Source organism: Schistocerca americana, chromosome 7 (genome assembly GCF_021461395.2).
Source record: "Schistocerca americana isolate TAMUIC-IGC-003095 chromosome 7, iqSchAmer2.1, whole genome shotgun sequence".
In the NCBI taxonomy this organism is placed as follows: Eukaryota; Metazoa; Arthropoda; class Insecta; order Orthoptera; family Acrididae; genus Schistocerca; species Schistocerca americana.
The window spans coordinates 147,456,119-147,473,323 of NC_060125.1; the positions used below are offsets into that span (position 1 = coordinate 147,456,119).

At 39.9% G+C, this 17,205-nt stretch overlaps 1 protein-coding gene across 1 annotated transcript in view; it reads left to right on the forward strand.

The window, feature by feature from the left end:
- Positions 1-15,201: 15,201 nt before the first annotated feature.
- The window catches only part of LOC124622346 (apoptosis-inducing factor 1, mitochondrial), a 119,326-nt gene continuing 117,322 nt past the window's right edge, over positions 15,202-17,205 (forward strand). The window contains exons 1-4 of the mRNA XM_047148023.1: positions 15,202-15,764; positions 16,035-16,255; positions 16,346-16,409; positions 16,485-16,621. Of these exons, the coding sequence (XP_047003979.1) occupies positions 15,689-15,764; positions 16,035-16,255; positions 16,346-16,409; positions 16,485-16,621 (498 nt within the window). The 5' untranslated portion in view covers positions 15,202-15,688. The remainder of the gene's footprint in view (positions 15,765-16,034; positions 16,256-16,345; positions 16,410-16,484; positions 16,622-17,205) is intronic.

The window sequence follows — 17,205 nt, forward strand, 5'->3', positions numbered from 1 at the left end:
AGCCAAACACATCAAATAATTTTTATAAGGAAAGACATGTAGCCAATTTGGCTTATCCATTTTGTGTACCTGGCAGTTCATGTCATAAACGACTATACCACTGTTTTTCAATAGAGCAGACTTTTGCACGTGATAAATGGTTATTTAATGAAAATTGATTCATCAGTTTATGTACTTATTTACATACAATGCAAGCATCAGTTCTGTTCTGTTACTACAAAAACTAAGCAATTTGTAACAGAAACAAAGCATGACAATAAAATAAAGTTTAAGTCGACACAAAAGCACAATACACTACTATAATATGAGTCAGTGCAGAAAAAATACCTAGGTTAAAGGCAAATTCACAATGACCATTATGTCACGTCATCACACCATCACATCATGCTGTGTTCACACTGTGCATCAGGTCACATCACATTAATTTGCTTAGCCTAGTAGTAAACGGTGAATGTGATGTTCTGAGTAAACCATCTGAGATACAAAAAGTGGGAGTATAGTACTGGCATTGCGGAACTACACTGATGAGCCAAAGAAACTGGTACACCTGCCTGATATCGTGTAGGGACCCCAAGAGCAGGCAGAACTGCCGCAAAACAGCATGGCATGGACTCGACTATTGTCTGAATAAGTGCTAGATGGAATTGACACCATGAAACCTGCAAGACTGTCCATAAATCTGTAAGAGTAGAAGGGGTGGAGATCCCTTCTGAACAGCATGTTGCAAGGCATCCCAAATATGCTGAATAATGTTCATGTCTGGATAGTTTGGTGGCCAGCAGATGTGTTTAAACTCAGAAGTGTGTTCATTGGGCCACTCTGTAGCAATTCTGGACGTGTGGGGTGTCACACTGTCATGCTTGAATTGCACAAGTCCGTTGGAATGCACAATGGACATGAACGGATGCAGGTAATCAGACAGGCTGCTTACGTATGTGTCACCTGTCCGAGTCGGACCTAGATGTATCAGGTGTCCCATATCACTTCATCTGCACATGCTCCACACCGTTATAGGGGCTGCACCAGCTTGAACTGTCCCCTGCTGACAGGCAGGGTCCATGGATTCATGAGATTGTCTCCATACCCGTACATGTCCTTCTGCTTGATACAATTTGAAATGAGACTCATCCAACCAAGCAACATGTTTTCAATCATCAACAGTCCAGTGTCAGTGTTAAAGGGCCCAGACAGGGCATAAAGCTTTAGATCATGCAGTCATCAAGGGTACACGAGTAGGCCTGCAGCTCCGAAAGCCCACATCGATGATGCTTCATTGAATGATTTGCATGATGAAATTTGTTAATGACTCAGCACTGAAATCTGCAGCAATCTGTGGAAGGGTTGCACTTCTGTCATGACTGTAGCGCCACCACCGTTTAGGACAGGGAAAGTTAGCTTTGTGCAATATTTTGAGCACAAGTTACAGCCAGGTGCAGGCCACATTACAGTGAGTTACGCATACCAAGAGTTGCGAAGTAGAATAGAGGCCACAGGGCCGTCAAATTGCTGAAAGAATATACGTAGCGGTTTTGCTTGTCGCAAATCACAGGCAGAACGGGCCCACTGGCCAACATAGCGTGTTATGAGTATGTGACGAGATGCGGCTCTTATGGCAAAACAGAGGCATACAGCCATGTATAAACAGGTGAGGGTTTCTAACGAGATTCATTCAAGTGTGGCAGCTCTCCTGGGTGGCAGGGCATGTCACATCACCAGTTACACGCAGCAGCAGATGTGGCAGCAGCGTTGCAGTCCACAGTGGGTCACTGGTTTGACACTCTGAGGCTGATGCAAGGTCCGTAGCCAGCCAGCAGTGGGCCACTTCACGGCTTGCTACCGTAGGCAGGCGTCCTGGGTTCCAACAAACGCTGAAGGCATCCCGAGGCGAGGGCCACAGATTAAGACATCGGATCGTGGGCGCTATGGTCGCTGCGATCTCAGCCACTTCGGCGACAGGCATGCAGCTGGCCGCCTGCAACTCACTCTGAATCGCACTGAGTTGGCAGGGACGCAGACTGCTGAGTCGACTGCCAGCACCCTGATGATGCCGCAACTCCACTGGCGCACAGGGCCAGCACACAGTGCGTGCATAGGTCGCTGAGGCAGCCATTCGGCGCCAAGCCATTTTGCAGACAGTGAAGTGGTGTCCTCAGCATTGCGGTACCCAGTGATGCAGATCGAGAGGAACAGGGGCACTGTAACTGGAAACAATAAATCAATTGGAAAGCTCGGACAAGTCTTAATATGGTGCCTTCTGCCTCTTCCCACTACATTTGGTGTTGTGTTACGTTTGGTGGCAGAAGTTGCCACTAAATTTGGTGTCAGAATAGTGGATGTCGTCAGTGCAGCACGACGTTCGTGCCCACCACCTGCATTACAGTCACAAGATGTGGTGAGTTTCGACCAGGTTTCTTTTCAGTGTTGGACGTTTCCTTTCTTTTTTTGTTTGTGTTTTGAGTATGGATCCTGGCAGCCAATTTTGGGTGTTTTGCGTAGGCACATTATGTTTTTGACAGAATAAGTGTTAGTGTATTTGGGGCAGTAAGAGTTATTTTTTTTCGTGGCATTTAATTACTTTTGTTTTGGTTTGAGTATGATGTTACCGAGTATGATGATACTGAGAAGTAGAGATTTGGGTTATTCTTGTACTTAAATGTTTTGTTTCAGGACTAACTGGGAACTAAAGCAACACAATGGCAGAGTCAGGCATGTGAGGTGTGTTCGAACCAGAAACGGTACGGATTTTGTTGGCTAAAGTAACACAATTTAAAGCAGACAATACACATTTAAGAAATGAATTAACATCTAGAAGTGAGTGGGAAACCGCATCTGATCAGTCGTTGTTGCCTAGGGTGCAGGAGATCCAGCTGCCGCAAGTCTAATTATTCTGTTTTCTGGAAAGGCATCTGAGGTTGTGCGTTTGTTTGTGGAGGACTTCAGTGGTGATGAATGATTGGTTTGATGAACAGTTGTTACATATAGCCAAGATTAGATCAATGGGTGAAGTGAAAACATATGTAAGGTGTTCTGAGGCCTTAAGGAAGGCAGGACAGTTTAAGCAGTTAAAGTAAGGGCTTTCACAAAGGTACAAAAAACAGAATAGCGCTCGGTACTTTACTCAGAGGTTAAATACAATGTCAAAGAGACGTGGGAGATGATGGAGAAATTTGCGGACAGGATAAGGGAAATTAATGAGTATACTTATGAGTTGGGTCAGAGCGATGAAGCGAATAGTGTTCTGTTGGAGGAGGGCGAGCAAAGGGCACTTGATGTATTTTCGAGAGGGTTACTGGCGCATATGTCACGGAAAGTGCATGAAGATTTGTATTTGGCCATTCGGCTAGCAATTCAATGTGAGGAAACAGACGTAGGAACAGGGGTACGCGAGAGGCAAACTGTGTTTACAGCGGGTGTGAAATGTTTTAAGTGTGGTCATACAGGACATGCGCAGAGGCAATGTACCCAGTCGCCAAGGAATAAAGGAAGGGGTGGAAATCGGCAGCGGGGAGGATGGAGAAGTGGAGATAGGAGAGGTGGATAAGTGTTAAATGGCAAAGGGGGCCCAAGAGCCACCTAAGGGAGCTCCCATTTAATTTCAATGCTACAAATACGTATGCACAGGTGGAATGTTCAGTGGTAGGATCCATAGGAGCTAAAAAGTTTAAGATTTTGTTGGACACAGGGGCGCAAGTGTCAGTGGCTACTAGGAATATAATGGGATGAAGGAAGCTAGAGGCACTACGTTGTAGGTTGTGTGGAGTGGGGCATAAGGAGGTCACACCTTTGGGGCCGGTAACAGTTGACTTTCGAATAGAGAAAGCCCGATTTAATGCACACATGGAGGTAGTACCACGGGTAAGGGAGGGCTACAACATGATCCTAGGAGTAGATTTCTTGCATCAACATCATGCCTAAATAGACCTTGGTCAATGAACTGTGGAACTTGGTGGAATGTTATTTCAGCTAGGGGAAACAGCTGTCAATGCAGAGCTGTCACGAGCGGCGTTCAACGTAATAAACAAACCAATTGACCCGCGTACATTAGCATTAAGGCTTAATTCCCATGAGTGTGTGTCTGGTGGCACCGGGAAGTCGCTTTGGGTAAGTGTGGAGTCAAATCTACCTGTGGGTACAGTATGTGTCATTGAACCTTTGGGGGATAATGAAGTTTTGGGTCGATTTGGTTGTTTTGTGAAACGTAGTGTTGTACGCGTCCAGGAGGGCAACGACGGGCGAGTAGTTCCTGTGAACATGGATAATTTTAGCACTGTAAACGCAAATTTGAGAAAAGGAATTTTAGTAGCAAATTTGGATGTGCTAGATGATGAAGACTATTGTTCGAGAGATAGGCAAAGCGATCAACCACTAACTGCCGATAGAACTGCATTGCATGACAAAATTAAGAATTTGAAAGGAGAAAGAGAGAATATGGAAGAACTATTGTGGGAATTTAAGGATTTGTTTTTTCCACAAGGGCCGTTACCAGCAACTCCATTAGTTCAACATAGGATAACAACAGGGGATGAAGCACCTGTTTACCACAAACCATACAGAATACCGAGGTATTTGCAGCCGATTGTGGAGGATTACATTGATCAGCAGCTTGCAGACAGTATTACAGAGCATAGTAACAGTTGCTGCGGAGTGGGCATTGTCATTGTGCCTAAAAAATCTATGGATGGAACTACGAAATACGGGTTCAGTTCTTACTACCGATACCTCAATAATAAGACAGTAACGGACACATATCCCATTCGAAACATATCAGAGACTTTGGATCATTTAGGACAGTGACAGTACGTCTCTACGACGGATTTGACAAGTGGTTATCATCAGTTAGAGGTGGCTCCAGAGGATCGTTCAAAAACTGTTTTCTCTACTCCTGGAGGCCATTACCTTTACATTAGAATGCCATTCGGTTTGAAAAACTCTCCAGCAACGTTTCAGAGATTGCTAGACGGTGTATTGAGGGGTTTGAAACTATGGCAGTGTCTTGTCTATTTGGATGACATTACAGTGTTTTCAAGTAGTATGGAGCAACATAGACAGCGGTTAAGGGAAGTCTTTATGAGGTTAAGATCAGATTGTTTGACGTTGAGCCTGGAGAAGTGTCATTTTGCATCCATAAGGATGTAGTGTGAACAGATCCGAGGTTGGTACAGGCTGTAAGGGATTTTCAAGGACCGAAACCAGTTAGGAAAGTGCAGTCATTCATCGGAATTTGCAATTTCTGTCGAAAGTTCATGAAGGGTTTGGCAGATTTAGCACAGTCGTTGATGCTATTGTTAAGGAAGTGTGTGAAATTTGAGCCGTCAGAAGAGTGTCAGAAAGCGTTTGACAAACTGAAGAAAGTGTTAACATCAAGTCCTGTTCTTGTGTTTCCAGATTTTGGAAAGGAGTTTATACTATCATGCGATGCATCAAATCAAGCTTTAGGGTGTGTTCTTAGTCAGGAAATTGATGGGAAAGAACATCCTGTGGCCTTTGCGTCTAGGCAGTTGAATGCAGCGGAGAGGAATTACTCAACAACGGAGAGAGAGATGCTTAGTGTAATCTATGGAATAACATATTTTAAATGTTATTTATACGAGAGAAGATTTCGGGTATTGAGAGATCATGCTGCATTGAAGTAGTTGTTGGGATTGAAGGATCCGTCCACTAGGCTCGCTAGATGGGCCATGAGGCTAAGTGAATTCGACTACAAGGTGGTGCACAAGCCTGGGAAGAAGCACGGTAATGCGGATGTACTAAGTAGGATGGTGGCAAAAGCAGAAGTCATAGGTTATGACATAGCAGTACAGCAAGAATTACAGGTCACGGACAACGATTGTAAATTGTATCAGGCACAGCCACAATTTAATATGTACAATGGTCTTCTGTGCAGGGAAACGAAGTTAGGGCCAAGGGTAATAGTGCCATCGAAGTTGAGGGATGAGGCTTTAAAGGAAGAACATGATCACGTGTTATCTGGTGGTGGAGGGTGTAGAGCGATGAGTAGGAGAGTGGCAGAGAGGTGTTGGTGGAGAGGTAGGAAAGTAAATGTGGATCAGTATGTCAAGAATTGTATACCATCTACGCAGAGAGCAGATTTGAACCAGAAACAGATACAGCTACAACGATTGCCAGAAGCGATATGTTCATTCTTTATGCTGGGTATCGATGTCTTAGGACCTTTCGGGCGAACGCCATCAGGGAACAGATTCATTCTGACGATAACAGACCAGTTTTCAAGGTATGTGGAGATGGTGGCTATGCCGAATCATCAGGCAGCAATGGTCGCGAAAACGTTATTAAACAACTGGATTTTGAAGTTTGGTGTACCAGAGACAATAATTACTGACCAAAGGACCATCTTCAGGTCGGATTTAATGAAGGAGCTGTGTGAATTGTTGAACGTAAAAAAGTTGAGGATGAGCGTGTTTCATCCACAGGCCAACGGAAGAACAGAACGGGTACACAACAATTGGGAAGATGCTGAGTTTTTATGTGGATTCTCATCACCATCAGTGGGACGAGTATTTTAAACATATTGTACGTACATACAATGCAAAAGTCCATACAAATACCGGTTTGTCTCCATATGAGGTAGTGTACGGGCGAAAAATGCCATCACCGTTTGATTTGGTAAGGCTATAAAAAGGAAGGACTGATGGATCTGTACGTCAATTCACAAGAACAATTCGGTATGTTTGGAAATTGGTACAAAAGGCGAATACAAAGGCTTTGGAAAGGCAGGAAGACGCAGTAAAGCGGAAAGGAAGTTTACTGCAGTATAGAGAGGGGCAATGGGTAATGCTGTCCAGCCTCTATAAGCAGAAAGGGAAAACGAAAAAGTTCCTCACAAGGTATCAAGGGCCATAGCATGTTGTTGAAACCACATCTCCCGTTAATGTTAAGCTTCAGCTGCCAACTAGAACAACAATAGTACACATTGGGCAGTTACAGCCATTTTAGGGTTGCCCAGATGTGATTCCAGGCATGTCACAAGAAGGAAAGAGGAAGAAAGAGAGAGTGAAGAGAAGTGCTAACCACAGAGAAAACCAGGAAGATAGAGTCCAGCATGAATTACAGTATGCTTTGCGATCCAGAAAGTAGTAGAGTATTTGTAGTTTTTTTTGTTTTCATGTCATGTATCATTGGGTTTGTATATAGTAACTAGGCATGGTATTTCCATTTGTTGTGTGTATTTTCGAGTATAGCCTGCTGCGGACAGCAGTCCTTTTGAAGAGGGAGGAAGGGTGAGGTGATCCCTTTCCTCAAGTCATTGAAAGGGGGAGCGTTGGCTTCCTCATCAGGGTGAACGCCTTGCAGGTGCAGCACCTGGATGGGGATGTGCTGTACTCAAGGCAGGAAGATATGGTGTTGTCGAGTCACCTTTGGGGATTAAGGTTGGTATGGAACATACGGGAAATGCGGAATGAAGTAAGGAGGCTTGAGGAAGTGTTCGAAGAGCTTAGGCAATGTGCAGAGAGCAAGGGAATGCTGAAGGAAGTTGCAGGGGAGTATAAGAAATTGCATGAGGCTTATAAGACGGTATGGAAGCAGGTAGGACAAATGGAGGAAGCAGTGCCACGGGTTAGACAGAAACGAGGATGGCTGAACGCAGGAGGAATAATTTTAAAGACAGTTTTTGGAACTGCAGAAGAAAGCAATATAAAAGAACTAAACAACACGGTGGAATGGTGGAAGCAGAGAGGCAACTTGCAGAGGAGAGTAGGGCAACAGAGGCTTGGCATGCAACTCAGATAGGGACATTGGAAGGGGAAGTCCTGAATAATACACGGTTGCTCCACGCATTAGCAGGGCAGGTAGTGGAACACGCTAAGGCGTCGGAAGACGTAATAAATCGCAACTTGGGAACCCTACAGGGGCATCTATAAGTACTGGATAGCAGAGTGGTGTTAACCAGACTTTTGCAAGGAGTAGCTGCAGTGTGTGGGATGTGCAGGGAGTAATAACGAATCTGGAAGAAACGCTGAATCACGCATTGCAAGGCCAGATAAGTATCGATTTGTTAACGCCAGACCAATATTTATGCGGGTTGCGCAAGGTGCAGAAAGGAACTACCATCAGAGTTATATTTAATAATGGAGCCCAGCGAGCAAAATTTGCCGTTTTTCTATCATGTCGCAATAGTAAGGGTAACAACCGACCGCTCACAAGTGTGGATTTGATGTTTTGCCAGATTCCTGATATTCACGGTACACCAATGAAATGGTCGTACAGGAAAACGCCCACTTATCACTACCTTGGAGATGCTCTGTCTCTTCGATCCTGCGCCGACTATAACACCACATTAAACTCACTTAAATCTTGATAAGCTGCCATTGTAATTGATCTAACAACTGCACCAGACACTTGTTGCCTTATATTTGTACTGCCAACTGAAGGGCCGTAGACTGACTTTTTACATATCCCTGTATTTAAATATCCATGCATATACCAGTTTCTTTGCCACTTTAGTGTAACAACAATAACGATTAGTAATGGCCAAACAAAACGTCTTAATGTGTATCTCCGATAACGTTTGTGTGGTAAAATGCTGAGAAGTGCAACAACATTTAAAACATCGACATTTATTTGCTACCGAAAATATATATACCTAAACAAATCAAACAATATTTGTAATGGAAAAAAACAGACCTTGTTTTTCTTATCTGTAATGTTTTTTCCTTGCATAGCTAATAACGTGAGAAAACTGTGTTTTTCTCTTTCATTAGAGCTCGCTTTTTCACTTAAAGTGTTATTTACTGAAAATTGCTTATGTTCCTGTTTATATACAGTGTAGAAGCCAGCCATGTTGTTCTGTTGTTAAACCCACATACTTTTTCTCTTTCAGATCTTATCTCGCTCGTGGAAGAACATATTGTGAAAAAAATAACCAGATCGCACAGAATATTTGCAGTTTGCCACGAAAACATAGCACACTAATAAAAATAAAGATTAAGAATCCGCAAAAGCATAAAATTAACTACTATAACATGAGTGAGTGCGGTGAAAATGGGTTAACTTCCGATTTTAGCGAAAGAGCCACCGTCAAAACTTTCTTCCCAAGAAACCTTGACAGGATGTGATTTTACGGTCTTTTGGCGACCTGTGTGATGCCGTCACTGAAATGGATCATGGTATCTTTTGATGTGACATGATGGCCTATATGATTTGTCCTTAACTCTCGATATTTTCTTTCTTCCTGAGCCATGATGGTGACGTGACATGACATGAGGTGGCACTGAGAGCCTGTGAGAATTCTGCCATTTGAAGTGCACTGAGGAATGCTTTTTATCTGATGTGACGCCAACTGTGAACTGGTCTTTAGCACTGTCAACTTCATTAGTGTATCATTGTTGTATTTTTATTCTCTATAAAGCTCATTATTGTGTACCATAGTCACTATCTCAGTCTTCTGTCTGTTTTCTCGTTTTAATGGGATTAAAATGTAATTATTAAAATATCTAACAAAAAGGCTACATTATCTCATAAAAATAGCTACATTGCCTAACAAGAAACTTCTCAATGTAGTCTAAATTCGCAGATTAATATCGATTCACACTAGAACATCACATCACACTGAATGTTACATCATATCATGTCTTTCACTTATCCCAGAACTGAACAGTGAAAGTGAGAGTATGAGTTACCCCCCATGATGCAAAAAGTCGGAGTATAGCGTTAGAATAGAAAACAACGGCGATAACGTTTATTAAATGCCAAAGCAAATTTCATGGTGGTATTTGTTGATCAGTTTTGTATGATGAATTGCTGAGAAAGGAAACAACATTTCAAAACATCGACTTTTCCTTGCAAACGAAAATTTATACATTCAAACACATCAAACAATATTTATAAGTGAATACATGGAGACTGTTTAGCTTGTCCTTACAGATTTCCTTTCCTACATAGCAAATAACGCCATAAACAGCAGTATTTTTCTCCAAAATTCTGACTTTTTCAGTGAACAAAAGCTAATTTCTTGAAAAATGTTGCATCAACTTACTTTCTTATTTATAAACAGTGTAGGCGTCAACTCTGTTTGGTATTGTGAAACCTAAACCATTTCTCACTTTCAGATATCTGTCCTCACTTATGGAAGAATACTCAACGAAAAAATATCCAAATCGTCATGAAACTTCAACAATTTGTCATGAAAACGAAGCAAAGTAAGAAAATAAACATTAAGAAGTAACAAAAGCATAAAATAAAGTACTATATCTGGTGTGAGCGTGGGGAAAATAAATTAAAATGCTCATAACATGAATGAAAGATATAACACATTCATGGAGAATGTCAGTACCATGTGTGAAAACTGTTTTCCTCTAAAAGTAACTCAAATTAAACAGAAGTCTATAATAAAACCATGGATTACACAAGGAATAAAGATTTCATGTAAGACAAAACTGAAAATGTATCTGTCGACCAAGAATAGCTCCAGTGCTGATGATTTAGCTAAATACAAGGAATACTGTAAAATATTAAAAAAAGTAATTCAGACATCTAAACAAACGCACTATGAGAAGAAGATAGCAATGTCAGAGAACAAAATAAAAACAACATGGGATATAGTGAAAGAGGAGACTGGTAGAACCAGAAAAAAACAGGAGCAAATAGCACTAAGGGTAGGTGACACATTAGTAACCGCTGGGCATAGTGTGGCAAATCTATTTAACAAATACTTTATATCCGTTACTGATAAAATGGGATTGTCAGGATCAGTAAATAATGTCCTTGAATATCTGAAACTAGCATTTACAAATAGCTTCAGGTACATGAATATGTCACTCACTTCACCAAAAGAAATAACTTCCATAATAAAATCTTTAAAAACAAAGCATTCTAGTGGTTACGATGAAATATCAGCAAAGTTAATTAAGGCATGTTCTTGTGAGTTTAGTACAATTCTAAGTTACTTGTGTAATCAGTCAATTATAACTGGGACATTTCCTGACTGGCTAAAATATGTAGATGTTAAGCCTCTATTCAAGAAAGGGGATAAAGAGATACCATCAAACTACAGACCGATTTCACTTTTGCAAGCATTCTCAAAAACTTTAGAAAAAGTAATTTACAGGCAGCTTCTCAACCATCTGACCACAAATAACATTTTATCAAGAACACAGTTTGGATTTCTGAAGGGTTCTGATATCGAGAAGGCTATTTACAACTTCAGTGAAAATGTACTTAATTCATTAAATAACAAGTTACAAGCAACAGGTATTTTCTGTGATTTGTCAAAGGCATTCGATTGTGTGAACCACAACATCCTTTTAAATAAATTAGAATTCTATGGTGTCACGGGCAGTGCTGCAAAATGGTTCAAGTCATACCTGACTAACAGGAAACAAAGGGTGTCAGTGCAATGGACTAGTGAATTAACACATCAGTCATCATCAGAATGGGAAGATATTACATGTGGTGTCCCACAAGGATCCATCTTAGGGCCATTGCTTTTTCTTGTGTACATTAATGATCTCTCATCAGTTACACTGCCAGAAGCAGAGTTCGTTTTCTTTGTAGATGACACAAGTATTGCAATAAATAGTATGTCGAGCGTAGTTCTAGAAAGCTCTGCTAATGATATTTTCATGGATATTAATAAATGGTTTAAAGCCAACTCACACATTAAACTTCGAAAAGACTCACTATATGCAATTCAGAACCTGTAAGAGGTTTCCACCCAGCATATGCATAAAGTATGAAGAAGAGCAGATAGAAGAGGTTGACAGTCTTAAATTCCTGGGATTAAAACTTGATAATAAATTCAGTTGGGAGGAGCAGAAACGCCTTAACAAATCTGTATTTCGAGTGTTAGCAGACATAGGCGACACAAAAATTAAAAAGCTTGCATACTTTCATTCCATAATGTCATATGGTATAATATTTTGGGGTAACTCTTCAAGTCAAACAAAAGTTTTCAGAGTCCAAAAGCGTGTAATACATATTATTTTTGGAGTAAATTCATGGACGTCCTGTAGAAACTTCTTCAAAGAACTGGGTATACTAACTACTGCCTCTCAGTATATTTACTCCTTAATGAAGGAACAAAAATGATCTGCACAAGGACTTAAAAGCACTTACTTTAGTTCAAATAGGGGTCCACTACTCAGGAACATTCATCTTCAATCATTTACCAGCAAACATAAAAAATTTAGTTACAAATAAAGATCTGTTTAAAAGGAGCCTGAAAGACTTACTAGTGGCCAACTCCTTCTACTCCATTGACGAGTTTTTTAATAGAAACAAATGATGTATTGTATATATTCATACTATTAGTATTGTTATTTCAGCTTTAAAAAATTGACATGTTCCACATCCACGAGGATCTCCTCAGCATGGATCTATGGAACGAAAAACTAATCTAATCTAATCAGTCTGTTAAGCTCTACTCTCGGTGTAGTGCGGAAAACGCGTTGTACCGACCTGGAAGAATGCCTAACAGGAGCACACACTCAGGATAGCTTGAGCACCGATTTTGGGCTGGGTTAACAAGTTGAACTGCAGTATAACTTCTGATGACGGCAGAAACAGTGACATAATCAGACAGTGATGACAAGAATTTGGCCAAATTATTTGTCAGAATGAGGAAGGAGAAGAAAGTGAGACGTCACCCCAATTACTTTGAAGAATATCACAAATCTGAATTTATACTTTCGTTTCGTCTATTGAAGCAAAACGTAATTCGTTTTTTCGATCTCGTATGTAACAAACTGGAGCGTATGACTGACAGTTGAGAATATTTCTGTGTATCCTAGCACATATTGCTTATTTGTAGTAACATGAATTTGATATCACTACTTTGTGAGTGATCTACTCCCGTGTTATTTATATACACTAGGTGCAAATAACGATATTTCATGCAAAAATAGCCTCTTTTACCTGGCATGTGTTACAACTGCTGCAGTATTAGAAAAACTACTTCGTTTCATTTAGCAGATATTGCCAAAATTGGCCCATTCAAATCGAAAACAGCGCCGGTCTTGAACACTGTTTGTATTAACACTTTACTCAGTGTTGGACAACAAGTTTACGATTTTTAATGTTACAAAAAGTTTTATAGTACACTAACAACCCGAGTTCACTCAGCCACATTGAGACAACAACTTTCCATCTTTTAGTGAATGCTCCACAGCAACAAATTTGTCTCCCACCTATCATTATTCCCATAAACATGTAAATTATTTGTCCTTACCTAGGCTAATTTTAACACACTAAAATTAGCAGGAAAGTCAGTAACTTAAAAAAAGCTGTAGGTTACAGCTGGCGTGTTTCTCAGTTATTAATATTATCCACATAACCACATCCACGTTTAGCATAAAATAATTGTTATTGCTGTGTTATAAGAACATAGGTATTTCTCATTCAGGTAACAGGAATATATAGTTACTTATCTGCATGTTTTTAATTTTTCTTGAATTGTCACATCAACTGTCTAATGTAATTCTTTTCCTTTTTACGGAAATGACTTGGTTCTGCCAACAAATCAGCTACTGCTGCCAACCTTTGGTGGTTTCCTTCTGATTTCATTGATACTGTTAAGGAAATGGCCAGCAGGAGTACTAAAAGTATGTGTAGACACTGGACAACATGGACATGGACAATTTTGTTAATAATTTCAGTTCTCTGCTGTAATTAAATGAAAATAAAATAAACAAATGTACATGGATTAATATATTTTATTCTGAAATCATTTGGCATAATTTTTATTTTTGGTCCTCATCTCCATTTTGACACATATTCACTTTTTTTTTTTTTTTGTATCAATACAGTTCTTCCTTCCTTCTCTGTCTCTTGTCATGTTGCTAGTGAAGCAGCACCATTGCAACTCTGCTAATTCTTTCACACATGAGGATAGTTACTTTTTATTCTGAAAACGAAATTGACAGTTTTAAGCTCAGATGATTGCAAAAAAGAAGAAACAACACAGTGACTGTGTCACATCTCCCGTTACTTCCCCTTTCTTCCCAAATTACATATAGCTGCTAGAGATGATCACACAAGCCAAAATTATCTGTTAAATAGTTAGTTTTCCTCAAACATTTAGGGTGAGCTACGATAACAGCTTCCAGTTTGGATATGTGCCAGGATTATAAAAAAAAGATTATGGCTGTCCACTGTAAATGCTGGCCTCTTAGTTTTCGTACATGCTCTCAATATAATTATTAATAATCATCCCATCATAGACACTGGCTTTATATACGCCCAAGAACTGCAAAAGTAAACATACAAAGAGTGTTCAATAATTCAGTTCTATAGAACTTTCATTGCTACTGTAATGAATTAGTCATTCTAATAAGTAAATTTAACAGCGGGCTAGCCAGTAAAACCTCTCAGAATTGTCGGTCAAATCAGTCTCCATGAGGTCTGTGTTGTCATAGTTTTTTGGAGACTCTGAAAAAAAAAAGCTGCTATTTCACAAAACAGGCCACACCTCACAGTTGCTTCTATATTAGATGCATATTTAAAATTCATTATCTACCATACAGATACAGTTGGTGGAATATTCTCGTGTCTAGAAAGGTTGCATCTCAATCGAACTGACTGCGGCATCCCTCCGTTGACAACTTTATCAAATCGTGTATTTCAGTATACACAACTTGGAACGTACATTCCATGTATGGGGCGCCACAAATTTAGAGCCTCTGCTGCCTTCTCTGGTCGCAATATTTACGTGTTTCTTCCTTGGAAAACATTTTTAGGTAGCTGCTCTGTCGATCTATGTGAAATTGTTTGTAAATAGAAACTGGTGCGTATTTTTTCCGTAAATTTGGACAGATCTCTTACTGGTCAAACAACAAATACCTGATCCTTTCGCTAATTTCAAGATAGACTGTGGTGATGTTATACATACAAGTGCTTTAGGAAGGTAGTTAAAAGTTTTATGCTATTATTTTCATTGAATGAGACCGCAGAACGAAGTGACGTGATGGCAAGTGCGAGTTGGCCTTTAATGACTGTTCAATTTTCCAGGTCTCGATGTTGAAACTATCGGAAAATATTTATCTCACAATAAGCAAAGTAATAATGTACGTCGTAGCAGTTACCTCGTACCTACGAAATGTATCTCTAACATAACAAAACTACAATATTTATATTGTTATATCGTACGTAAGTTAAATCTTACCTTTGGCCTTTTCACTTGAGTCATTGATGTAGTTATAACTTTCATTGTGCGAAGAAGAAAGTAACTGCTTTGTTTTTCAGATGAATGCGATATGTATTTCCATGCAGGACATAAAAAAATTCGACACAAGCTTCGTCCCTGATAAAACCAACCACGTACTTTCACTAGGCAGCCCGTCCTGAGAACGACCACCGCTCATAATATCTGAGACTGAAGCTGTAGCTTCGTTTAGTGAATTCAAGTAATGGGAGTAGACATTGATACCGTTTTGTAAAAGGTTTATGATAGACCATACTAGCTGAATTAATTACCGGATCTCTAACTGTGCGTTTGAAACTAATAGGTTCAAAATACAGAGAATAATAAAAATGTCAAAGATACAACGCTGCTCAAAGAGCATTTGAAATAAACGTGGTAAACCGACGGTATTGTTGACACTTATTGGTGCTGTAATTACTAGAAATGTAGGGGAGTTGTGTTGAATTCCCTGATGGATCAATAGGTCACTTTTAACAAAATTGTCTTTTAAGTGTCTAGATTACAGGACTTTTACTGGTATTTGTGCAAAATAAAATGTTAAGGAATATAAGATACGTTGCTCACATTGCTGGGATTGGGCCTTGGAAACTGCAGAGGTGTCCCACTCACGGTACGTAAATGGTATATACTTTAAATTATATAGTTTTCTGTAAGGGACTGCTGCGTGAAATAGAGTATCTGCTTATTATCAATGGCGTATATGCTGATTTTTACGTATTACACCTCAAATGTCATACCAATTTGCGGTTAACACCAAGCAGTGTTTTAGTAAGGAAGTAATCTCATGATGTTTATGCTTTCGTATATTGGCAGGCTAATTGCGGGCGCATCTACATAGTTTGAAAATTATGTTCTTATTAGCTGGAGTTCCCTGTTCCAGACTTTCAGAAATACCGGTTGTGTCTCACAACATTCAGAAGTAACTCTACTGACCCGTGCAAGCAGACGCCGAAGTGTCCCCCACAGAAACCAGTGGAATGTCGCGATACGAAAAAGCCAGTTCCTCCCAAGGAAGTCTGTCCAAAGGATGATGGCTCGAAAAAGAAATACACCCGGCAGTTGATTGGTGGACTGCTCTTTGCAGCCATTTCGTTGTTCACTGTAAGATAATCATTTTACATTGATAGTTTGTCCTCTGTAGACGGACAATCTCGTTAAAATATGTAAACAGTTATTGATTTGCTGTTTCAGTTGTACCACTTCCTTCAGCAGAAACAGCAGGATAAAGGAGATGTAGTACGCAAAGGAAAGAAACGTATGTAATTTTACTTACATCCTGGTGTACATGTATTACTTCAGTTTTACTATGTACAGAACTTTTGATTTGCAGGCAAAACAAAGCCAATTGTGAAGTCCCCTCCTGACTCTAAAGATATACCAAAGTGTGTACCATATTTATTGATTGGAGGCGGCACTGCTGCTTTTTCTGCGTTCCGGTCTATAAAGTCATCTGATCCTACTGCTAAGGTATGAGCTTACTGTTACTTTTATTGGCAAAAGAAAAAAAAAATTTGATGTTATTCTAGCTAACAGGTGTATAGTAATTTATACTAGAAGAATAAAAATTGTCCCACTCATTTCTTCCCCCTCTGTTGTAACCTGTAGCATATTAAGTCTGGGGAGCAATGACCTCAGCAGTTTGGTCCCTTAGGAATTCACACACCATTGAACAACAATTTAAGCACTTACAGTATGTATTTGTTTGGAAGGAATTAAGAAACACATTCTGATTACTCCTCACTGCCGTCAGTGAGGAAAATCACTGTTATGCCTCAATATGTCAATTGTGTATTGTGTTTTCTGTGGGTACATTATACTGCTTAATGTTTCAGATATCACTCTTGCCCTATTTATGTCTAGGTTTTTATGTATAGTTCTTCAATTTTATTTACTATTTGCTAGGTGCCTACATGTGATTCGTATTTTGTATATTACTCACACTGCTTCAAACTGTCTATAGAGATAATACTTTCAACATACAAATTGGACATTGGTTTTGAAATAGTGACTAAACTAGTTGGCTGCTTAGATAACTGCCACCTTTAAGTGAA